The following is a 26,124-nucleotide window of genomic DNA, read 5'->3' on the forward strand; positions in this document are numbered from 1 at the left end:
ATGGCGACAATGGGAGAGTAAAGGGCTAGGAGTGTAAAGGAACTGACCGTGGACTTAATTAAGGTACAGCCTCAGCATTTGCCTGGAGGAGAAGTGAGGAAACCACGGAAAACCCTTTCGAGGATAATTTAACATTAAGAAATAATTATCATCTCAGAAATTGAAACAACTCATTTTAAAGGAAACAGTAAAAAGCATGTTCCTAAAGAATATGTTGTTTGTGAATTGTGGTATTTATAGTGCTGACCCCATTTAATTCCAAAGATGAATATGCACATTTATACTTTTAATATCAACATTAGTTCATGAACAGTGATGAGTGAATATGTTAAACATCCGCAGTTTTGATTTTAAGTCGCATTTCTAGTTGTTTATCAAGAATACAAAACTGAATCTGGTATTTCCGATCACCACGCACCGCACTGCTGAAGAAGGTGGGTCTACCGTCGAGTCCTGTGCGCAGCCAGGATCGGCCGATGGAGGGCCTTGTGCGCGCATGTAAGACTTGACATTATAAGGACACTGATACAGATGTATTATGTTGATATGTAGTACACGACATTAAAATACAGAATAAGAACAATTCGATCAGGGTGAACAGCTGTACAGCGAATGATAAGTTCAGATTACAATCTAAAATCCAACCTTCGAGGCTTCTTAGAAAATAGATTCAATCTCTTGGGTCTACAGTGATGTCTCTGAATGTTACATACATACATACATACATACATACATACATACATACATACATACATACATACATACATACATACATGCATACATACATACATACATACATACATACATACATACATACATACATACATACATACATACATACATACATACAGAAAGCCTCTGTGAATTTACTAAACGTCGCCACAATACTCGATTTGCAACTAGTGTCGTGACCTCATTTACTTCTATACCTCTTATCTTTAAATCGTTAGAAACGGAGTCTAACCATCGTCATCTTGGTATCCCTCTACTTCTCTTACCCTCCATGACAGAGTCCATTATTCTCCTAGGTAACCTATCCTCCTCCATTCGCCTCACATGACCCCACCACCGAAGCCGGTTTATGCGCACAGCTTCATCCATCGACTTCATTCCTAATTTAGTATTTATCTCTTCATTCCGAGTACCCTCCTGCCATTGTTCCCACCTGCTTGTACCAGCAATCATTCTCACAAATTTCACGTCTGTTACTTCCAACTTATGAATAAGATATCCTGAGTCCACCCAGCTTTCGCTCCCGTAAAGCAAAGTTATCTGAAAACAGACCGCGATGTAAAGGTAGTTTCGTCTGGGAGCTGTCTTTCTTCTTATAGAATACTGTTGATCACAACTGCGAGCTCACTGCATTAGCTTTACTACACCTTGATTCAATCTCACTTTCTCTCAATGTTTATTTAGTTTATTGCCTGTTTCTGTTTATTGTCTTTTTTGTGAAATTCCAATGGAGGGGGGGTCTAACCTCCAGTAACCTCCGCTTGGCTGCGCCCCTGCCTGTGCCTATCTTGGACGGAACTCCAGACCTACACTTCGGTTCTTGAGGAGTTCAGAGTCTAAGACAGGCTCATGGATAAAATCAGCCGAGCATCCTTAATATACTATGGCCATATTCAAGAAGGATGGAAGTCATGAAGAAGATGGTGGTAGAAGGGAGACCTCAACGGGCAACACCTACCAGACGAGTTCATCGGATAAGGACACTCGTTAGAAAGCGGACTACAGATTACTCTCCAACTGTTCTTGACATGTCACTACACCCCGTGAAGGGTAGATAAAGGCACGAGAGAAAGAGAGAGAGAGAGAGAGAGAGAGAGAGATAATATTGAAAGGGGTTTGGGTCGTAGTCACAGTGTAAGTTTTGATGTTAAATACACACCGCGTGACAGCTGTTGTCGAAATAAAATACTAATCAGTGTTGGTTTGAACTTTTATTGATGATATTTTATTCATTCATTGATTCTAAACACGTTGATACATCTTCAAAAGACAATGAGTTCTTAACAATTCTGCAGCACTGGGGTGGAACATGTGCGCTTCATCCGCGCGGAACTCGCCATATTAACTTTGATACGCTCCCGACAAGTGCTGAAAGCAGTATCGGTGCCCCATCTAAGGGCTCACTTCCTTTCCTCGTATCACCTGGAGAAATGACAGTATAACTCAAAGGGAACCTCCTCCTATTTTTTTTTACGAAGCAATGTTAGTCAGAGAATGTATTCGCAGTTTCTCTGTCTGCTGAAGAAAGCGTGTTGTGTTCTGCTTTATGATTTCCCGCGGTCCCCGAACTGGGTTAACTTGTAGAAAGTGAGAATGCTGCTCGCCGGTCAGCGTTCGCTCACTTCTCGAAAGCAAAGGCAATTGATAAACACAACAAAAGTCATATCTTCAGACCATTTGCGAGGATAACGACATTCTGACGGAGAACACGAGCCTCACAGAAACATTACACTTTAAAAATATAAAACATTTCAGACTCCACATGTAATATCGCGACGAATTTCTAATTTTCACTACCACCTTGTACTTGAAATAAACTTTAATTTGTATTAGGTCGTGTTCAGAATATATTAGCAAGACAAAAATGGTCACTCAGAAGCCAGTGTCATTCGAACCCACAAACCTCCGATTTCATGTCGGATGTTGTTACCAGTTAATCTATGGCCACATGGCTGATATTTATTCTGTTAGAAACGATCTTTCTTTCTTTCTTTCTTTCTTTCTTTCTTTCTTTCTTTCTTTCTGTTTCTTTCTTTCCTACTAAGAAGAAGAAGAAGAAGAAGAAGAAGAAGAAGAAGAATTTCCGTTTCCCTGCCCGTCTATCTCCCTGAAAAGAACAAAAAGCATTATTTCATTAATCTCCCCTTACCATGAACCTTCCAGAGAATCGATAAATAATGGCCAGCGTTGAGACATCAGTTCAGAGGGTCCTGGATTCGATTCCCGGATGCTCGGGGATTTTAATCGTGTCTGATTAATTTGTCTGGCTCGGGGACTGGGTGTTTGTGTTTGTCCGAACATTCTCCCCTTCATATTCATACAACACACCACAGTAGTAAACAGTATAGAAACGTGCAATAGTGATCAAATCTCTCCATATAGAATTGGCATCAAAGGGCATCCGGCCGTAAAACAGGGGAAGATCCACATGTTCGATAAAGTTCACACCCGCGATTCGACAGCTGAGGGAAAAGCGGTAGAAGAATCAGAATGCGTCATGATACTGAATGTTAATTTGATGCTAAGGTCTGTATAAAAATTATTTTTTCTTTTCTCTGGGTTCACCCCTCTCTTCTTCTTCTTATTCCGTCGTGGGAAGGAGAGGATAAAGCTTCAATGACGCCTAGGCTCTCTTCTTATTCTTATTCTTTGGGAGATCCTTTCCAACTAAATAAATGTGAGAAAATGTGCTGCGAAAAGAGCGAAAAATGTATTTCTTTCGAACAATGTCGCGACATATGGGCAATAATAAATCATCGAAAACGCACTCGAGAGAATTTCAAAAAGTAAAACTCACTAATGTTGAGCTTCAGAGGATTATCGGGAGCGCAGTGTTGCCAGATCTAGAAAACAACACTTTGGAAGATAGTGCTCGAACATTTCGGAAAATTTAGACAAAATTTTGGAAAATGTTTATATATATGCCAATTTAGAATATTAGAATATCGTACAATTAACTTTGAGTGACAGAACTGAATAACATTCAGTGATTCATCTGAAGAACTTTTGATGACGATCGTGAATGTTGTTTAATGGGGCCTAACATGTAGGTCATCGCCTCCCCTCTCTTCCTCTTTCCCCTTGCCCTCAAAGATGTGGTTCTTCGTAAGACCTAGAAATATCGTCCAAGTACCAACTTCGAAATCTTAGCAGGATTTTATTGTTCGACTGCTTCTAGCAATTTAATGGTAGATCATTTATTGATATTCCAGCTCAGTCACCTGTCATTTAAGTGTGCTCATACCATTCGCACATTCAAGAATTCATTCTGGAGGTTATATGTCAGCATCGTTCTCTTAAAACTGAGGAAGTGAAATATATTGTCGTTGCGCCTGCGAAAATCGCTATGTGATAATATTGTGGGAGAAATACTGACCCGCAGTGCGTACGAGGTATGTCATAAGAGCGGTAATTCTGTGAACTTACTCACACACTTTAGATGACAGAACATTACCGGGCAGTTCTAAACGAAAATATGTCATTATAACATTGTTTTAATATGCAACCGTGTACAATACTTCTGCCAGATAGCTTGTTTCAATGAAGTTCGGGAGATGTACATCTAATTTCTGGAATATATATATATATATATATATATATATATATATATATATATATATATATATATATATATATATATATATATATATATATATTCGGAAGAGGTTCCGAAATTCGTAGGATCTTGCAACATGGCGGGAACATGCCAAGAGTCTGAGGTGAGTTCCCCAGCCGAGCACGTCTGCTGCCCCAGTGGTAGAAGCTCGTGATCTGACAGGGTGTATATTTATTCAGAATTAAGAAATAGAATATCAGTGAAATGGCGTATGACTCCTACTGCCGCGAGGTATTCGAGGACTTCGGCTCGCCAGGTGTAGATCTTTTGATTTGACACCCATAGGTGACTTGCGCGTCGAGATGAGGATGAAATTATGATGAAGACGACACATATACCCAGCCCCGTGCCAGTGGAATTAACCAATATTGGTTAAAATTCCCGACTCTGCCAGAAATCGAACCCGGGACCCCTGTGACCAAAGGTCTGCACGCTAACCATTTAGCCATGGAGTCGGACAGAATATCAGTAATTGTTAGGGAAAGGATTTTAGCCAATGATAGGTTAGAATACAAACGTATTTGAACAAGGCGCAAGTGTCCACTACCCGCCTTCCAGTCATGTAAGTGAGTTGCATACATATCAGGGGATCTAATAGTTCAGATAGCTAATAGTTATGCAAGTCGCACTACAGAGCCGTTGTGCGGGTAGAAGACACTTACGCCTTGTTCTAATACGTTTGTATTCTAACCTATCATTGGCTAAAATCCTTTCCCCGGTAATAACATTTCAAGCCCATACCGACACTTCATTTCACAGCTCTTATTACGTGGTACGTTTTCTACAGTACGTTTAACTTCAGGCCGCGACCACAACATAGTCGTGTCCCAAGATTTCTTCTCTATCAGTGTAATTCGAATGTTCAACAATTTATTTCGAGTATGTTGTCAGTTGTCATCTCATTGACTACCGACATTCTGTAACCACTCTGTGACCTTTTGACTGGGCTGACATCAGGCTCCATGGATAACTGGTTAGCATGCTGACCTTTGGTCCAAGGGGTTCCGGGTTTGATTCCCGGCCGGGTTGGGGATTTTAATTTTCATTGGTTAATTCCTTTCACCGTCTTCAACATTAGAATTAATCTCAGGTACGGCCCCGTTCTTACAGACACACAAGTTGTCTACTGGCCGTCAACTTAAAAGACCTCCGTCAGACCTGTCCGAACGCCCCAAGTCATTATTATTATTATTACTATTATTATTATTATTATTATTATTATTATTATTATTATTATTATTATTATTATTCACATCGTTATGCCCAACTGAGGAGCACGCTTGAACTTATTCAGCTGATGGTTTTTCCTTCTTCTCTTCCCCAAATCCCTTCATCCTCTTACTGAAATTCTTCTTGCGTTCTTCTGTCCAGGTTTCATTAGTTCTAGCTTTTGGCTCCGCGAAACAATGATTATTAATAAGGGTTCTGATAGCAGATCGGTTCTTCTTGACTTTCAGTGTGAAGGCAAGATTTAGAATTCTTTTGGTCAGTCTATCATTGTTCATTCTCAGGTGTGACCATAGAATTTCAACCTCCTTTTCCTGATAGTGTCTGAGATTTTTTCAGTATGGCAATAAATTTCGTGAGATTTTCTTTTCATCCATACTCCCTCTGAGGAGACTGGGCCGAAACTTTTCCGTAAAAGTTTTCTTTCTTGCTTTTCTATATCTTTTATGAGTGATTTACCGCCAGTGATTAAGGTTTCCGATGCGTATATTGCTTCAGGATTTTATAGTGTGTTATAATGTCTTAGTTTTGTTTTCCGAGATAATGATCTCTTGTTATATGTGTTCCAAGTGATTCGATATGCTTTCTATAGGGGGCCACACTCCCTTCGAGAGGCTCTTAACTATCGCCGCGGCGCATACTGCCCGCACGGCAAGAAAAAAAGTAATTTAGTGGTTGTAACCTAAAACAAATTTCGCAACAGTCTGCTGGACATTTTCTTAACAGTTGGCAACAATTCGGAGATCGCTGGCAGATCGTAAAGGACGCTTCTATCGGCAATACCGTGAACTAAAAATAAAAGAGCATCACCGGCCGCGGAGCTTCCGTGTACAGCAAGCGGAGTGAGTGGAGTGCCTACACTAGGGCTATGCCGCCTTCTTCTTCTTCTTCTTCTTCTTCTTCTTCTTCTTATTATTATTATTATTATTATTATTATTATTATTATTATTATTATTATTATTATTATTATTATTATTATTTACTTACAAGTTGTTTTACGTCGCACTGAAACAGATAGGTTTTATAGCTACAATGGGTCAGGAAAGGGCTATGAGTGGGAAGGAAGCGACCGTGGCCTTAATAAGGTACACCGTTAGCATTTTCCTGGTGTGAAAATGGGAAACGACGGAAAACCATCTTCACTGCTAACGACAGTGGGCTCTGAACCCACTATCTCCCGAATACTGAATAATGTCTGCAATTAAATGACTGCAGCTATCGATCTCGGTATTATTATTATTATTATTATTATTATTATTATTATTATTATTATTATTATTATTATTTCTTTATTATTGGTGCATATGGCCTTTACCTTCCACTCCTACAAGGGCCTTCAGGCCTGTACGGAGGTGACTTTGCTTTGCTATTTTCTTTATTATTACTGGCTGACGATAGAGTAGTGACCATGTCCTAGTAGGTTACACAGCCTATTTTAGGACTCTTTTAGTCCTACAAGTTAAGAAAACTGACATTCATTACTAGAGTTATGTTAGGATGGTAATTGCTCTAAACGGCTGAATTCCGAATCTGCTCTACATACAGATACAGGGACAGACCGAGAATCTGTTTATGAAGAAAATTAACAGTGTATTTCAACTCTCTCTGAGCATAATTCTCAGTACTCTGAGTTACTTTGTCAATGTTAGTGGAAAGTGTACCAGAAACGGCACGTACCTAAGGAAAACACATGTGGATAAAAACCTCCAAACTCCGTTTGTAGAATAAGTAAATTACTTCTGTAGATGGTCATGTTCACAGTAATAAAACTCCACGAAGTGATGTGAGTGTTGTGTGTGAAAGGATTAGAATGAGAATTACCAAACAACAACACCTGGAGACAGACTATAGAGGATAGGGAGTTCAGCGTGAAGGGAGGTATCTTGAGTCAAGAACATCAGGTAAACTCCTGAATGCAGCCAGTGAATAGGCAGTCTCTAACATTTAGTGGAGAAGAGGAGTGAGAATGTGAAAGGCTTCTAGTAGATTGAGTAAATTTGTACAGGATGTCCCCGAATCGCCGTCCACTTCTTGAAGTTATATCTCGTAGGAGTGCATGGCTCTCCGGTAATATTGGTTGCATGTTATAGGAGGTGGGGGTGGTAGAAGACACATTTAGACAAGAGTTGTGGCTCTTTAAGTGTAGACTTCCCCTTCGTACAGCCCCAGTCCGCGGTGTCGTCTAAAACAAGGCTACTTTAGTACCTTGTCAGGCCACCCTTCGTACATCACAGTCCGTCGTGTCGTCTAAAACAAGGCTACTTTAGTACCTTGTTAGGCCACCCTTCGTACATCGCAGTCCGTCGGGTCGTCTAAAACAAGGCTACTTCAGTTCCTTGCTAGACCACCCTTCGTACATCACAGTTCGTGGTGTCGTGTAAAACAAGGCTACTTTAGTATCTTGTTAGGCCACCCTTCGAACATCACAGTCCGTCGTGTCGTCAAAAACAAAACTACTTCTGTTCATTGTTAGGCTACCCTTCGTACATCACAGTCCATGGAGTCGTCTAAAACAACGCTACTTTAGTCCCTTGTTAGACCACAAATCCGTGGTGTTATGTAAAGCTGGAGTACAAGACGAATATAAAGTAGTACGGAAGGTATATTAATTATCTTTGTTGTTGGAACGTAGAGGACTGTAACATGGTGTTGACGGTATATTATCCGTGTTTCAGGAAGCAGGAGGACCGCAACATGATGGTGAAGGTCTATTCGGTACTGATCCTAATCCTGGACTTCGTGGCAATGCTGTTCAAAATACTGTTTGCCATTTTGGAGGCGGTCTATTACAAGATCGTCCCACAGACCGAGAAATCTGTCGTTGGAGAGGTGGTACTGGTGAGTCTATACTTAGTAATTAAATATCCATGAGAAATTCTGTTGACTATATCTTTTCTTAATTGGTAGTTAAACAGATAAATTTTCCAGCAAAGTTATAGAATGTGATGGTTTTGGAAATGGAAACATTGAATTGTTTTATTTAATATTGCTGAATCTGGATCGTAGTAGTTCAGTTTACATTTGCTTACTATAACCTTTATTCTTTTAGTCTGTTAACCACAGGATGAAAATGTATAAAAAGTCTAGAGCACGTAGTACATGAATATTCTTATAGAACGAAACGTGTTATTCCATTATCAATAATTTGTTCTTCTCAGGCTCACACTAGTATGTGTCTATAAATCTGTATCAAGCATTCGACAGTGAAAAACTTGAAGGTTATTTTAATTATAAGGACACTAAAACGCACGACACCCATCTTAAGAAAAATTCAGAGAGAGCTTTGTAATAATAATAATAATAATAATAATAATAATAATAATAATAATAATAATAATAATAATCATCATCATCTACCGCTTTTCCGATACCTGTGTGGACACGAGTGCGAACAGTCCCTCACATGTGGATTTGGCCATGTTTTACGGCCGGATGACCTCACTGACGCCAACCCTATCTGGAGGGATGTAATCACTATTGCGTCTTTCTGTGGTGATTGCCCTCGTGTGGAGTGTTGTGTGAATATGAAGAGGAAAGAGTTAGGACATTACCCCAATCCCCGAGCCAGAAGAATTAATCAGACGCGTTTAAAATCTCCGACCCGATCGGAAATCGAACTCGAGACCCTCTGAACCGAAGGCCGAAATGTTGTCCCATAGGACATTTTTTATGTTCCGGCAAATCTACCAACACGAGGCTGACGTACCACTGGATTGAGCCGGGTTCGAACCCGCCTACTTGAGCTTAGAAAGCCAGAGCTCGCATTCGTTCTGCGGACGAAATTGCAGTGTCTTTCATTTCAACAAACATTATTTATGGATTTAATCATTTTACCGTCCGAGGCTTTTCCGTCGATCTTAGTGATGGATCTCACCTCTACCGCCTCCAGGACAGTGTCCCGGAGTGTGAGACATGGGGACGATGACCAGGCGGTCTCACCTGCTATGCTGAAGTGGGGCCTCAAAGGTGATGAGAAGATAGGAAGGGAGGGGCAAGAAAGAGGGAAGGAAGTGGCTGTGGCCTTAAGTGAGGCAGCATTTGCCTGGAGAAGAAGTGAGGAACCACTTCGAGGATGGCTGAGCTGGGACGCGAACCCCCTCTACTCATTTGACCTCCCGAAGCTGAGTGGACCCCGTTCAGGTCCTCGTACCACTTTTCAAATTTCGTGGCAGAGCCGGGAATCGAACCACTACACCACAGAGATGGACACACTGTTTATACGGTTGAGTTTAATAGCACTGAAAGACAAATTAAATGTTTACATCCATGGATTCACCCATATTTTAGTCCTGGTAACATGGCTTAATGGTTAGAACCATGCACGATGTAATTTCGCTTTCGAAGCTAATACACAGGGAACAAGTTTTACATTGCACTTTACTTTCTCGGCCTTCTGTGAAATACTCCCAGGCCTAAGACTTTCTCCTGGTAGCCATTAATGTGCGCTAAAAAATTAAGCCTCATTAAATTATAAGCATAAGGGCGCAGATCTTTCTTATCGACCATAAATCGAAGATTCTGGTTCAAATGAAACGACAGATTCTGGTGTCCAACTCATCATTTGACCAACTTTCTTCCTGCCGTCGCATATAGGCCTACGTGCTTGCTATTTGCTGTAAGACTGTCTTCTGCCTCGTCCGATTCATCGAGTCGTCACAGTGCGTAATCTATCGCTCTCGGTTACGTAAGAAGCGAGTATAGTGATGGGATAATCGAATACAAAATAATCACTCATTTGATTATATTCCCAATTGTATTATTTTTCGATTATTCATTCGAATGAATGAGGCAATTGAATAGTGAATGCTTTCGAAATAATTGAATGAAAAGTGATGTTATTAAGACTGATTTAGTTTCAACATTTAGAGATACGTTTGGAAAAAGGCGTAATTCTATTTTTTATAAGAATTCATCTATTCGGATTATTTCAATCGATAATCCATCCGACACAGTTAAACCGAAAAACTCATTGCACGACGCTTGCGAATATTCTATGCGATACAACTGAATGATATTTATAACTCCTTAGATTATTTTATTCGATTATCTAAATAATCGGGTCGATTCTTAAAAGTTTTCGATTATCCCACCACCAAGCGTGCTTAAATTTCTCGAGAGGCTCATGAGACGTGTCTTCTAAGCAAGGTGCCGAGACGAGAAGTTCTCGGGACATGCTTTATGGTCATATTTCCCATCCCTGCGGAACAGAGGTGGTGGTGGTGATTATTGTTTTAAAAGGAAGTACAACTGGGCAACACTAATCAGAAGGGAAAACTGGAAGAGACCCCACAATTCGATAAATGAAGGTGTCGGCCAAAGAATGACGAAGGGCCACGAAGGGCGTGAGAATGACAGATTCCCTAAGCCTCGAATGCTCTTAATCCCGTCAGGGTTGGAAGAGAACAGCAGTTGACCAAAGGAGGTCGGATGTGATAGATACTAGTGTGGAGCCTGGCACAAGTAAGCGGAAGCAATGCCAGGACTCAGCTAAGAGCCCCGTGGTCGCCAACCCACTAATATTGGAGAACCGCAATGTGATTACTGCTATACGAGTTCCTCCTATTTATCTCCTTGTCAAAACCCATGCCATATTATCTATTAAGTGCCATAGGAAAGCTGGTGAGATAAGCTACTATTCATTAACTCTATCTTATTAACATGAAATTGGTCTACTTCAGATCACGGGTGCTGGAGGTGGCATTGGTCGAGAGCTGGTTCAGCAGTTCGCAGAACTTGGAGCCACCATCGTGTGTTGGGATGTGAACAAAGAAACCAACGAAAAAGTCGCTAGGGACCTCAACAAACAGGGCTTCAAGGTGCATGCATACAAGTAAGTACACCTACCATTACTGAAATATAAATATCGTAACCTGAGACCAATATCAGCTTAACTCTGATCTTGTCCGGCTCTGTGGCTAAATGGTTAGCGTGCTAGCCTTTCGTCCAGACGGATTCGATTCCTTCCTTGTTTAAATTTTGTAAGAATTTACTGTATAATATGGAAATTGATACATTTCGTTTATGTATGTGATAACTGGAATATTTAAGTCTAAATTCAGACTCTCAATGAAGGATTTTTGTGTGCTTTCTTTCTGCATTGTCCTCCTTTTTAAATAGATTTGTCCACTTTTTTATCTGTTTGCATCTGGTCACCCTACTCTAAGAAGATAGTTTGGCATCACTACTATCCATGAAAAATTGATTAATGACGCATCCGAAATGAAATGGCGTATGGTTTTTAGTGCCGGAAGTGTCCGAGGACAAGTTCGGCTCGCCAGGTACAGGTCTCTTTTGATTTGACACCGTAGGCAACCTGCGCGTCGTGATGAGGATAAAATGATGATGATGATGATGACGACACATACACCCAGCCCCCGTGCCAGTGAAATTAACCAATTATGGTTAAAATTCCCGACCCTGCCGGGAATCGAACCCGGGACCCCTGTGACCAAAGGCCAGCGCGCTAACCAATTTAGCCATGGAGCCGGACTGTTCTATGCGATACAACTGAATGATATTTGAAACTCATTCGATTATTTTATTCGATTATTTAAATAATCGGATGGAGGTTCTATACTAATATTATAAAGAAGAAACATTTGTATATTTGTTTGTAACGGATAGACTCAAAAACTACTGAACAGATTTAAAAATTTACTTCACCTATAGAAAGCTATATTGCCATTGAGTAACATGGGATGTATTTTATTTTCAAAACAATTCGAGGGGAGGGGCGACGGGGGGAGATATAAAATATAAAAATATTAGACTAATATAGGCGAAATCGAATTTGTCGTACAGGGACGAGACAAAGATCATTTTAAGCCCCTTGACGCAACGAACGAAACTCGGTAAGCCCCACGGGCCCGAAAACAATGTTTTAAGGCCCTAAAACCAACCGTTGTGGAGATATTGGAACCACACTACCCCTGTTGTAGGAATCGGATAAAGAAACGAACGGCCGTAACCATGGCAACGTCAGCTCCAGGATTCTACAGCAGCGAGATTATGCATGTACAGTAGTTTGGGCATAGCGGCATAGCTGAAAAAAATAAACTGTTGTGTAAGACACTCGTAGAACTCCTTTGGGCGGGGATGGAAATGGGGTGAAGTATAAAAATAATATGTATATGTAATTGTTTGTATGTACGTATGTATATATGTATTACATCTCCTAAACCACTGGAGCGATTTCAACCAAATTTGGTACACTTATGACTTAGTATCAGGAGACAAACCGCGTGGGGGTAAGATACCCCTAGCACCTTTACGGACAGGGGGAGAGGGGGTAAGTTATAAAAATAATCTAGAATAGTATCGAATATATAATTTTCGTGGTCCCTGAAATGAATAGTAACACTCCAAATTTTTTAAAGTTCATGTTCAGCCCCCTTTGGGGTAGGGGTGAGTAAGATATAAAAATAATCGAAAATAGTGTCGAATCTACAGTTTTCGGGGTCACTGAGATGAATGGTGACAATCCAGATTTGTTATCTCTTAGATGTGGGGGGCGAGAGGGGAACAGTCTCATTGACAGTTGAAATCCTGTACATCGTATCTATAGTGCGACGGATAAATACATATAGTTATCACTGATTCATTTTTGTCAGGATAAGATACTTCCCAGTCAATTCGAGCTTCCATACGGATAAAGTTTTACTCGAAAGTTAAATAATCTAAAACTCGAAATCAAACACATCTAAATAATTCTAAAACTACATAATAGATCGTAACATATCAGTCTGCAAGTCAAAAAGGAATTCTATAAAAAATCACTTCCCACATAACTAACTGGTAATACAAATCTTAAAGGTAAACATTCAGAAACTATCCGGGCAGCGCCGGGTACTACAGCTGGTTCAATTATTAAAAGTATTCGATTATCCCATCACTAGTATAAACATGTCTTGAGGGCAGACCCGAACAACGATGAGAGGCCACTTCACCACTGAAAGGATTCCATCAAGGCCACGAAGAGGTTTCAAGAAAAATTAGATCCCGTACCCAAGCGCCATGGACAGAAGAAAGGAGAAGATTGCAGAGTGAAAGGATGAATGAATATTGGACGAGGATTAAAGACCAGAAACAGATGAAGCTAAATTCGAATTAACGTGGTACACAGTCGGCCAAAACGAAAGAAGAAGAAAGGACTCCATCAATGCAGGCCTAAAAATCTTTGTCGGCCACCCAGAATAGAGTGAAATAGCGATCGAAGATCCACCGAGCAGACCGTCCACCTGTGCAACAATGCTAAGGACTTGCTGCTGCTGCTGCTGCTGCTGATGATGATGATGATGATGATGATGATGATGATGATAAAATATTTCACAGCTTCTCTTTCTTTTTTGACATTCAAAAGCATATGTACAATAGTCAAAATTTAACGTGTGACTATTAATAAAGAGGACTGCTCTTCTGCCTTATACAGGTACAGTGGGAGAAGGGATTACAGAGTAAGTTATTGACCTTGAAACTACCGAACAGGAAATCAGTGTAAGTACTTTCATCTTGATGTCTTTGTTAGTCTGCTCTTGAGTTCAATTTAAAGTGAACATTGTCTCATCTGGTTGCCGGACTGTTATCATAAATATGATTTATTACAAGAATTTTAATAATGTTATTTGCTTTACGACTCACCAGCTACTAGTTCGGTTTTCGCAGACGCCGAGGTGCCGGGATTTAGTCCCGCAGAAGCTATTTTATGTGCCAATAAATATACCGGCAAGAGGCTGACGTATTTGAGCACCTTCAAATACCACCGGACTCAGTCAGGATCGAACCTACCATGTTGGGGAACTGTCAACCACTGCGGTACCTTCACTGTTTTCAGCTTTTAACTGTTCCATGGACTGAGAATGAGTTCTGTTCAACACACTTTCACTTGGGCAAGAGGAGTAGGTCATAAAGGGATAGATCTGGTGAATATGGGGGATTTTCAATAACTGGTATGAATCTGAATTTGAAGTTCTTTGTGAAATTGGAAAAAAGAATGCCCCCAGAGTGCTTTAACTTAATCAAGGAGGTGTATGGGGATTCCTTTGTGTCATATACACAAAATCCTCAGATTCTACCAAATCACTTTTAACCATGTATACATATGTATAATATTGTTTAGATTCTGTAGGGCCGATGACCTAGCTGTTAAGCCCCTTCAAGCAATAAACATCATCGAAATATTCTTTGTGATGGCTCAGTAGGCCATGAAGATAATGTGAAGTGGAGAAGAATGCATTTTAACATTTTTACTTGTGATATCATTTGTGTTTGTGGTTTCCAGAGAATATCTGTGTTTTTCCTTTATATGGTGTTAATGTTTTCAAATGTTATCTCCATAATCTAGATCTTTTCTTTTGTTGCTTTTAAGGTGTATATTGCCCTAAGTTCTCCATATTGGATACTATATAATGGGTCCACTGATTAATCTGCTAAGAGTGTTATTTTTTGGCCTAACTGTTACCATATTGAATTTTCTCGATTGATACCCTGGGAACCACTACATAGATTTGCGCTCCACTAATATTTCGTTCTGCCCAACTAATGGAAGCCATTTGTTGAACAGGCAATCTCTATCTCGTGCCCTATCAGGGTTGCCATTGCTACACGTCCATAGAACTTTAAATTGCCCCACACGTGACCTCTGGGTGGTGCCAAGATAGCAACTACATTGGCTGCTGGACCTAAAGCTTCACTTTATGGATATCCCAGCAATCAGAGGATACTCCAATACGAGAAAAATATTTAAATCTATTACTAATCTGTACATATTTGTACTGTTGCCATACAAAATAAATAAATAAATAAAAATAAATAAATAAATAAATAAATAAATCAATAAATCAATCAATCAATCATCAGCTAGATTATGTAAACCTGTCAGTGAATATAAACAGGTGATACCGTATTATGAATTTAAAAAAATATATATTCATGTAGAAGTCTGTTACAGACACTTTAGTTAGGATCAGGAGGAGATGGAAGATGACAAGTATCCAGGGTACATTGAAAACTAATGAAAATATTCAGAAAATTAGTGACATTGTGCGTGCAAACTAACTGAGTATCAGGATGATAAGAGATATGGTGAACATTGATCAAGAGACTGTAAGAGAAATTTTGGTTGAGAAATCTGAAAAAGAGAAAAATGTTTTTTCTTTTCTTTTTACAAGTTGCTTTATGTTTCGCACCGACATAGATAGGTCTTATGGCGATGATGGGGTAGGAAAGGGCTAGGAGTGGGAAGGAAGCGACTTTGACCTTCATTAATGCATAGCCCTGGCATTTCACTGGTAATGGGAAACCACAGGAAACCATCTTCAGGGCTGCCAACAGTGGCGTTCAAACCCACTATCTCACTAATGCAAGCTCACAGCTGTGCACCCCTAACCACATGGCCAACTTGCTCGGTGAGAGAAAAGTGTATTTGAAGCTGATCCCTACTTGAGGACAACGCACCAGCTCATAATGCCCTTTCTGTGAAGATGTTATTGGCTGCTAATCACACACCAGTTATTGAACATGTGCCATATTCATCAGATCTGTCCCCGTATGATGTTTTTCTCTTCCTCAAGTGAAAAGTATGTTGAAGAGAACTCGTTTTCAGTCCATCAAAGAGTTAAAAGCAGGAAACAGTGAAGGTACTGCAAGGATTGATAGTTAATGACTTTCAGCATTTGTTATGAACAGTGGAAGATCTGTACACAGCAGTGTATTGACAGAGAAGAGGAGTATTTTGAGGTGATTACGTGAAGCTACAAGATTCTTGTAATAAATCATATTTATGATACCAGTCCTGTTTATTGACAGCCATACATCATATAACTTTCTTTAAGAATATCAGTGAGGAACCCAATTAGTCTTTGTCTAGAATGCAACATGAGGTTGAACTGTGTGTTTCAGGTGTGATGTGACTAACAGAGACGAGGTCCTGCAGGTGGCCCAGCAAGTAACTCGGGATGTAGGAGATGTCACCGTGGTGGTCAACAATGCAGGTATCATGCCTTGCCACCCACTGACAGCACACAACCCACAAGAAATACGCAAGACCTTCGAAGTCAACGTGTTGGCCCACTTCTGGGTAAGGAAACTGTTATCTTGCAGTAGACAACCAATACACTGATAGTGAATGTAGATTGTGGTTTAGTTCTCGAGCACTGATGTGAGGAAAAGTTATCCTTAATCATCATCTGTGGTGTTTATACAACACGATTAGCATTTGTTAAGAAGGAACTCATTCGTTTTCAGTCTTGACTCAGTGAATATACGTAGGATAATGAAAAACTAAGGTTATAAGGCCGATATTCCTCTCTTATAGAGAAATTACTAGTGTGCCGTACTTCTAATACATGCGGTTGGCAACTATGCAGAGTTTAAGCCACACACCACCTACAGCGCTAGTCGTAGGTAAACAAAAATGGCGACTCATTTGGAAAACTGGTCTTGCAAAGAAATACGCTCAGTTACTCAATTTCTGTGGGCGAAAGATGTAACCACGGCTGAAATTCACCAGCAGCTGATAGAGGTTTATGGAGAGACTGTAATGTCTCATCAGCATGTCGCAGAATGGTGTTGAAAGTTTGTGGCTGGTAGAGAAAAGGTCCAATAACGGACCATTTATATTGGTATTATATTAGAGAAAAGGTCACCGACAAGGATCGCAGTGGCCAACCCAGCACAGTATCAACAGATTTGAACACAGATCACATGGAAGAGCTGATTCAGAACAACAGGAGGATTATGTTACGGCCTATGATGGTAGAATTGGGACAACATGGCTGAACACACAAGGACAGGATCTTTCCCAGGTGGGAATATTCAAACTCATCCCATTGAGCAATAAATACCTAAACTGATATGAAGACTACATCAAAACAATAACTTAATGTATGTACTATCAGTTGTTCATGTTTCACTGCACGCTTTGTAACCTTACTTTTGGATCACCCCTCGTACCTAACAATTTTTTAGTCTGTCAAAACATGAAATATAACACTTGGAACAATGTAATGATTTGGGGAAAGAAAGAAAAGGAAGTACAAAGGAGACTGGACATTTGGAATGAAAATCTGAAGGAGTTTGGAATGGTAATTAGTAAAAAGAAAACCGGGCGAGTTGGCCGTGCGCGTATAGGTGCGCGGCTGTGAGCTTGCATCCCGGAGATAGTAGGTTCGAATCCCACTATCGGCAGCCCTGAAGATGGTTTTCCGTGGTTTCCCATTTTCACACCAGGCAAATGCTGGGGCTGTACCTTAATTAAGGCCACGGCCGCTTCCTTCCAATACCTAGGCCTTTCCTATCCCATCGTCGCCATAAGACCTATCTGTGTCGGTGCGACGTAAAGCCCCTAGCAAAAAAAAAAAGTAAAAAGAAAACTGTAGCCATGCACTGTGGAAAAGAGAAAAAGAAAAGTCAAGTGAACATAGACGGAGAACGGTTAGAGAATGTAGAACAGTTTATATATCTGGGTAGCTTTATTAATGGAAGTAATGAAATCAACCCAGAAATTAATAACAGACTAAGTAAAGGTACAACATTTTATCATCAAGTCAGAGAGCTTTTATGGGATGACAAAGTACCCAAGAGAACAAAATTAACATTATAATAAACAGTATTTCATACCAATTGTAACGTATGGACTAGAAATGCTGGTAACTAATAAGAGGCAAGATAGTAAGATCCAAGTAGTAGATATGACATTTTTAAGAAAATTGGCTAAAAAGACAAGAAGAGATAGAATTGAAAATATTAAAATCAGAGAAGAGCTAAATACAGAACCGTTAGTACAGAACATACAGAAAGCAAGACTGTGATGGTTCGGACATGTAGAAAGAATGGTAAAGAAATGGGTAGTAAGAAGGGAATTGGAAAGAGAAGTTAAAGGAAAGAGACCAGTTGGAAGACTGAGAAAAAGGTGGGTGGATCAGATTTAGTAGGACATTAGAGAAGCTGGATTGGATGTGGTGGAAGTAATGGGCAGGAAAAGTGGAAGGACAGAAAGGAGTGGAGGAGGCTTGTTAAGCACACCTTGGTGACTGGAGGGGGATGATGATGATGATGATGATGATGATGATGATGAACAGTGTAACATACCTGTAAGCAGACCAGGATGTTTCATCCTCAAATTCCATCAAATCACTTTTAACCACACATCCTCCCCTCATACCCTACCCTTGACAGGGCACGGCAGCATTGATGATTTTCCTGTCCAGATTTTCTTTCTCCAGGTCTGGTGATTTGTCACTATAAGCGTTTCCCCACCAGAGGCTGCACCTTGTCCACACATCTGATTGGATGTCTTCCTCGTGATCTCTTACCGTTACACTTTCCCTCCACCAGAAGCTTCTCCATAGTGCCTGTTCTATATGTCCGAAGCACCGGAGATAAGCCTGCCTGATCCGCTCAGGACGCCTAGTTCGGTGTTCGGTCCAAGAACTTCAGGCCGGGCTGAATGGCTCAGATGGTTGAGGAGCTCGCTTTCTGACTCCAACTTGGCAGGTTCGATCCTAGCTCAGTCTGGTGGTATTTGTAAGTGCTCAAATATGCCAGCCCATGTAGGTAGATATACTGGCACGTAAAAGAACTCCTGAGGGACTAAATTCCGGCACTTCGGCATCTCCAAAAACTGTGAAAGTAGTTAGCGGAACATAAAAGCAATAACATTATTATTAAGAAGTTTTGAGAATGTGTCTGTAAACCCACATCTCGAAACTCCCATGAGCGATACCAAATCGGTGCATGAACGAGGATAGAGCAATGTGTGTCAACATGTTCGTGTACAGTGAAATTGCATGTTGGAGAAAACCTCAAGTTTTGCATCCAGGACAGCTGGCAGGCCATTTTATTTTGTCACATAGCAGAGCAGTGGTGGCACGTCGATAAAACGTCTGCTGGTTCGCTGCTTTGGAAAAGAACATGTTCACATTTATTGTTACTTGATGTTCACAAGGATGTAAAATAGTGGCATCACTGATTAACAATGCACACAGCTGCAGCTTGAAGAGAAACAGTGAGGAATGAAAGGAAAAGAGAATACCAAAACCAAACCAAACCCCATGGCACTACAGCCCTTGAAGAGCCTTGGCCTATCAAGCGACCGCTGCTCAGCCCGAGGCCTGCAGATTACGAGGTGTCATGTGGTGAGCACGACGAATCCTCTCGGCCGTTATTCTTGGCTTTCTAGACCGGGGCCGCTATCTCACCGTCAGATAGCTCCTCAATTCTAATCACGTAGCCTGAGTGGACCTCGAACCAGCCCTCAGGTCCAGGTAAAAATCCCTGACCTGGCCAGGAATCGAACCCGGGGCCTCTGGGTAAGAGGCAGGCACGCTACCTCTACACCACGGGGGCCGGCAAAAGAGAATACGAAGTGTAATTAACCTAATCTGATCCAGTTTTGTCTGATTTTGAAGACCTTGCACACAATTGCTTCAAGAATGTGTTAGGCAGACTACTACTATTATGTCTAGATGTATTTTGCTGTTTACGCTTCATAAAATGCGTATTACTAATTAAAAGTTTCATTATTTACATAAACTTAGGCTACATATGCCTATCAATGATATACAAACAGTAGTTACTCAAACATTGCGGTTAATTACATCAGAACCGCAAAATCGTGAAAATTAAATCCCTTCAAAACCTACCACATATGGCAAATTTTAATGGTGTGCTTTGAGACAGTGCTGCAGAAATCAATTCCGATAGGAACCTGAAATATTTGTCCTGGATAAGTAAATTTATAATATCAATATTATTGGTCCGTTATTAGACATTATAAATTTTCCAGCTATCTCATTCCTTTTTCCACCGTTCCAGCCCAGTGTGCCAATTTGGGCTCATCAGTTGGTAACTAGCACACCTACCAAGACACATGGCTAGTGCATGCCGTGGAGGCCACTGCGTAGGCTACTTAGAGCCTCTGGCAGTGACAATGCACTATGAGAAACTTTGTCTCTTAAAAATTGATGCTTACTGTTTCCCTGTTTCCCCTCTGGTGATACCTTTGGCGCTTACCCAACAAAATTAATTAAAAGACAACTACAGGCCACCTAACAGGGAGCAAAATTAATGCTTGCTAAGCCATCAGATGTTACAGATAATACATATACACTATAAATATTTTAAAATCCCACTAACAAAGGTAACGAAGCCAACAAAGTATGAAACAGCAAATATACTCCCACTTGTAGACGCTCAGGTTTGTAGGTCCAGCCCAAAATTAAAAATAAAGTAAGGATCAAACTACTTGCAAAACACAAATAAAAAGAAAACATTCTCATTCTTCTAAAAGTACAATACAAGTAATAAAACTAAAATACAGCCTGGAACAGTTGATCATAAAATTTAACACAATAAACCGATTCTCTAGCCATAACCATTAAAGCACAAATTCAAAAACTTAATAAAATAAGCCCATGAGCAGAATATCACAACAAAAATAATATCTCAAATTACCATAATCTCAGGAGAGAACTCATCCAAAACAAATACAAGAGTTATAAAGTACATCAAAAATGGAATCACCCATCAATAATCTATAAAAAAACATAATGGGATTAAAAGTGTAATCATAAATATAAATTTAATGTTGTAAAATTCTAAATGTTTTGAAAAAAATCATTACCATGTGTACGAATCATAGACACCAAACAGACAGCTCCCTCGCACACAGAAAACATTAAGAAACACATGCTAAAATAAAGCTCATAATAAAAAAAATTAAATACATGGAAAGCAACCCAAATAAACTCAACACAATAAACTCCAAGTTTAATAATATAGATAACAAATGTTTACGCTTAGAACAAAACACTCACACCCCTACAAAAATTACTAAACTTCTGTAGCATCTGATGGCTAAGCAAGCATCAATTTTTGAAAAAGAGACAAAGTCTCTCATAGTGCATTGGCACTGTCAGTGGTTCTAAGTAGCCTACGCAGTGGTCTCCATGGTATGCATTAGCCATGCGTCTTGGTAGGTGTGGTAGTTACAACTGATGAGCCCAAATTTGCATTCTCAGGTGAAACGCTGGCAACCAAGAATGAGTTAGCTGGAAAATTCATAATGTCCAATAACGGACCATAATTTTGGTACTGGAACAGTCTTTGGCTAATTTTCGGGCTGCTCAAGGTCTATTGCTGGTCATCTAGCCAGGATACCTGCGCCATGTTTTCCTTGCTCCTCATAGCCCCTCGCCAGGGACACCCTGTTTACATCTCACAGCCCCGAGTCATCACTTCAGAAACTGAACCTTTTTCCTGATTCCAAAGAGCAGCCAAGTGTTGATGTCAAAATTATCGCCACATGCACAAATATACAGAGATAATTAAAGAATAGGCTCTTGAAAAATCATTTTACTAAGACTTACCTATTTGTAAGGGGTTCACTGAACCTCTGAACATTGCACCTGTGCTTGAGTTTTAGTTAATTTTATTGGGTAAGTGCCAAAGGTATCACCAGAGTATTCTCAACAGTCCACACATATCTTCCACTTCTTCTCAGTAAGTTTTACTTTCCTAGCATGAAAGGACACAGCACTGACCTGAGCTCACTTCCCCTCCATTAGTTCTTCTACAAGAAGGAAAAATTACACCATTCCTCTGAGCTCATTCATATATCTTTCTCATGGCAAGCTTCCTTCCACGTGAAAGTAATTGAAGCCTGCTCTCAAGGAACATTGTATGTCAGTATTTGCACAAGTTGAGATTTTCATGGAATAATGTTGTGTATCATCTAAGGCAGTGATGGCGAACACGATGTCTGTGGCACATCAGGCTAACATACGAGGGTAATCCCAAAAATAAGAACTCTGTTCGTGTGGCTGTTGGTCACAATATTGTGAAGAGTGTTTCCCGCGCTCGCCGCTCTGAGGCACTCAGTCTTGGCTTGGCAGCCGTTGAGAATGGAGCTCCCACTGGATGTTACCGCCAAGTGTGAGGCGTGCGCAGTTATTCGGTTTTATAATGCAACAGGTACTGAATCAATTGAAATCCATCGCCAATTGACAGAAGTGTATGGTGAGTCGTGCATGGATGTCAAAAATGTTCGTAAGTGGTGTAGAGAGTTTGCAGCCGGTTGGAATGAAATTCCCGACGAACAAAGAAGCAGGAGACCGTTAATTTCTGTCAAGACAGTAGTGAAGGTTGAGCAAACCGTGCGTGAAGATCGACGGATCACCCTGGATTATCTCTGCACTTTTGCTCCTGAGGTTTACCGAAGCACCGCTCACAGAATTTTAACGGAAAAGTTGAAATACCGGAAGGTGGGCGCAAGATGGGTGCCACACATGCTGACTGAAGACCACATGCAGCAACGAGTTGATTCTTCCCGCTCATTTTTCAACGCTTCGCAGCCGAACAGGACAATGTTTTGGACTTTTTGGACTCAATTGATATGGGTGAAGAAACCTGGGCATTCCACTTTACACCTGAGACCAAGCAACAATCACACCAGTGGCGGCATCCCTCTTTGCCAAAGCCGGGGAAATTCAAGCAAACACATTTGGCTGGAAAGCGATTCAGCACCAACGACGAGATGAAAGATGAGGTTCACAACTTCCTGATCAGCATGGTGGCGAGCTGGTATGATATGGGCATACAAAAACTGTCACAGCGTCTACAAAAATGCATCGACCGAAATGATGATTATGTAAAAAAATAGCTAAATGTTCAAGCTGTAAAACGATGTAAACCATTATAGAAATAAACAGGTCTACGTATTTATAAAAAAATAGAAGACATTACTTTTGGGATTACCTTCATATTTGAATTTTTTTAACATGTAATAAGTAGATCAAAAATCTACCAACATAGCATATTTTAACATTACACCTTAATAAAGAAGTATGTCACAATTAATCCTATCACCACAATTTTGATAAATTTTATTATGTTAAAACAAAAGTACAGCTTATTCTTAAATTTTACCATTTTTGAAAATGCAATATTCAGTGATGTTTGCAAAATAAAATAATGACACATTAAGTCTAATTTACATGTAATGCAATCTAATACCTAAGTGAAGTCATATGAGGGGTTTCATGATGATTTTAAAGGAAAATTACCAATAGCACACTAGACAAGTAAAACTGTTAAACAAGACCCTAATTGACACACTAGTCAGTATAGGTTTGCCATCCCTGATCTAAGGAATATCTTGACACCAGAAGGTTACTCTATATTCAAAGAAATGAGAGAAATTCTTGCTTTAAAATTGGCTTCCCTGCAAGAATGTTGTACATCAACAAACATGGCTAATGTCAGTAATCTGAGCGTGTCACCTGGATCAATGTTAATACTCAATAAGAGCAGGGAGAGAAAGATTATAACTGAACTGGAAGGACAATGTACGCAAATGATTGAGGGATAGCGGAAGATGCTATACATCAACATCAGGGTGTGTAGTGGAAGAAAACAAAGTCCAACACAGGTAAGGGAAGAACGTTGTTTATCACGTAGCCAGTTGTTTAACGACTGCATTGACATAACGTTCTTTTCATAACAATATGTCAGATAATACATTTACTATTTAACAAACTAGTTTATTACTGAAATATTTGTTTCCCTTTAGGCCCGAGTGTGCAATCCCAAAGGTTGTTTTTAAAAGGAGTGTTATGTCTGTATTTTGAGGCCATGTGAGTTACAAGATTATGCATGCTCCTTTCTTAACACCCTAGCTTTTACAAAACAATTTATATTTCAAGTTGTCATGTCTTTAAAACACAAAAGTACTACAGAACTCATGATGAGATATACAACATTCTAACTATCTGGCAGTATACAACTTTCTTCTAGGCAGTTCGCTGTTTACTCACTGTGATCTTTCTATAATACCTTTTACAGGTATTTAACTAAGAAGGCTGTTTGCTTTACGTCGCATTGACACAGATAGGTCTCATGGCGACGATGGGAAAGGAAAGGCCTAGGAATTGGAAGGAAGCGGCCGTGGCCGTAATTAAGGTACAGCCCCAGCATTTGCCTGGTGTGAAAATGGGAAACCACAGAAAACCATCTTCAGGGCTGCCGACAGTGGGGCTTGAACCCACTATCTCCCGATTACTGGATACTGTTGCGGGTTATAAGATTAAGAATATAAGAATATAAGAATTTCTATCATACTGGATACTGGCCGCACTTAAGCGACTGCAGCTATCGAGTTAAATTGAAATAATAAATAAGGTATTTCAACCTATTCAATACAAATAATATGAAATGTAGAGTTACAGTCCTATTTAATTATAAGTGGAAGAGGTACCGGTTTTGACCCCAATCCGGGTCATCATCAGCCGAATAAAATGCAAAAAACAATGCATAGGTAAGAAAGAAATTAAAGATCAAGTCCACATAAAAACGGGGATACGCACTGTAAAATTCAGAAGAAGTAGAAGGTAAGCCACTTAAAAGAACCAAGGCGCAATGTTCTGAACAGCAGCATAGCACACGCAACAAATACGAAGATCCAAAATCGTGCAGAAGCCGAAGACGAGTAGCTCAATTGAAGTAAATTGCCAGCTCCCGAAGATCAGCGCGACATATTCAACGTCAGGCACTGTGCTTTCAAACGCCGACAGAACTCGATGAATAGCTTAATGATCCAGTATTTGCTTCGGTCGCGAAAATGTACATATATATATATATACATATAATACAATTCAGTATAACTGAAATATGTAACTAGGATCTTGTAGATTTTTTAGAACAGTTGACGTATGAAACAATTGTGAAGAGAAAAATGGTAAAAAGCGCAATACCGGAAACAAATGAAAAACGTATGTGCACAGTGCACTATTTCTTGAAGATAAAAATTCAGGTCGTAATTGAAGTAGTCAAAGACAGCGCAAGGCATGAGTTTAAATTTTAATGTGAAGACCCAAAATGCAGGTGGCAATATAGTATATTAGTATATAGTTCAATTCGGAAAGTAGGTTTGTTTGTTTGTTTGTTTCTTTTTTTTTTTTTTTGAGGAGAGGTGAAAAGAAAAGATAGGATAAGTTAGTAAAGGAAGAGGATTAGTAGATAAGAGAAGATTAAAAGGATTTGAAGTTAAAAGATGATAGGAAAGGATAAGATGGGGAAATAAAGGAGGGGTAGTTTAGGGTGGGTTAGGAGGGTGGGTTATTGGAGGTAGAAAACGTGGGTAGAAACTTTGTAAGGCATGGAAAATTGAATTTGGGTTTAGAAATTTAGAATTTTTGAGAAGAAGAATTAGGAAGTCAAATAGGATTTTGAGTTTTTCAGAAATGTCAATTAAATTGAAATTAGGGTTGAAGTATTGGTCATGGTGAATAAAACAATTTTCAGTAGTGTTTAGGAGGGGGCCTTTGTTAATGATTTTAAGTATTTTTATGTCTTTTTCAATGTTGGTGAAATTATGTTTGGAGTCTTGTATGTGTTGTCCTATAGCAGAGAATCTGTTGTATTTAATAGCGTTGATATGTTCGGAGTATCTGATGTTGAAGTTGCGGCCAGTTTGTCCGATGTACGAGGAGCTGCAGTTGTTACATTTGAATCTGTATACTCCAGATTTAGAAAAGCATTAGATTTATTTAGTGATT

General features: G+C 39.9%; 1 protein-coding gene across 1 annotated transcript in view; it reads left to right on the forward strand.

Moving 5' to 3' along the window:
* Positions 1-26,124, forward strand: part of Ldsdh1 (Lipid droplet subset dehydrogenase 1) — a 132,938-nt gene that overhangs the window by 94,585 nt on the left and 12,229 nt on the right. Inside the window, exons 3-5 of the mRNA XM_067152747.2 lie at positions 8,251-8,413; positions 11,254-11,405; positions 16,472-16,649. Of these exons, the coding sequence (XP_067008848.2) occupies positions 8,251-8,413; positions 11,254-11,405; positions 16,472-16,649 (493 nt within the window). The remainder of the gene's footprint in view (positions 1-8,250; positions 8,414-11,253; positions 11,406-16,471; positions 16,650-26,124) is intronic.

Source organism: Anabrus simplex, chromosome 8 (assembly GCF_040414725.1).
Source record: "Anabrus simplex isolate iqAnaSimp1 chromosome 8, ASM4041472v1, whole genome shotgun sequence".
NCBI lineage: Eukaryota > Metazoa > Arthropoda > Insecta > Orthoptera > Tettigoniidae > Anabrus > Anabrus simplex.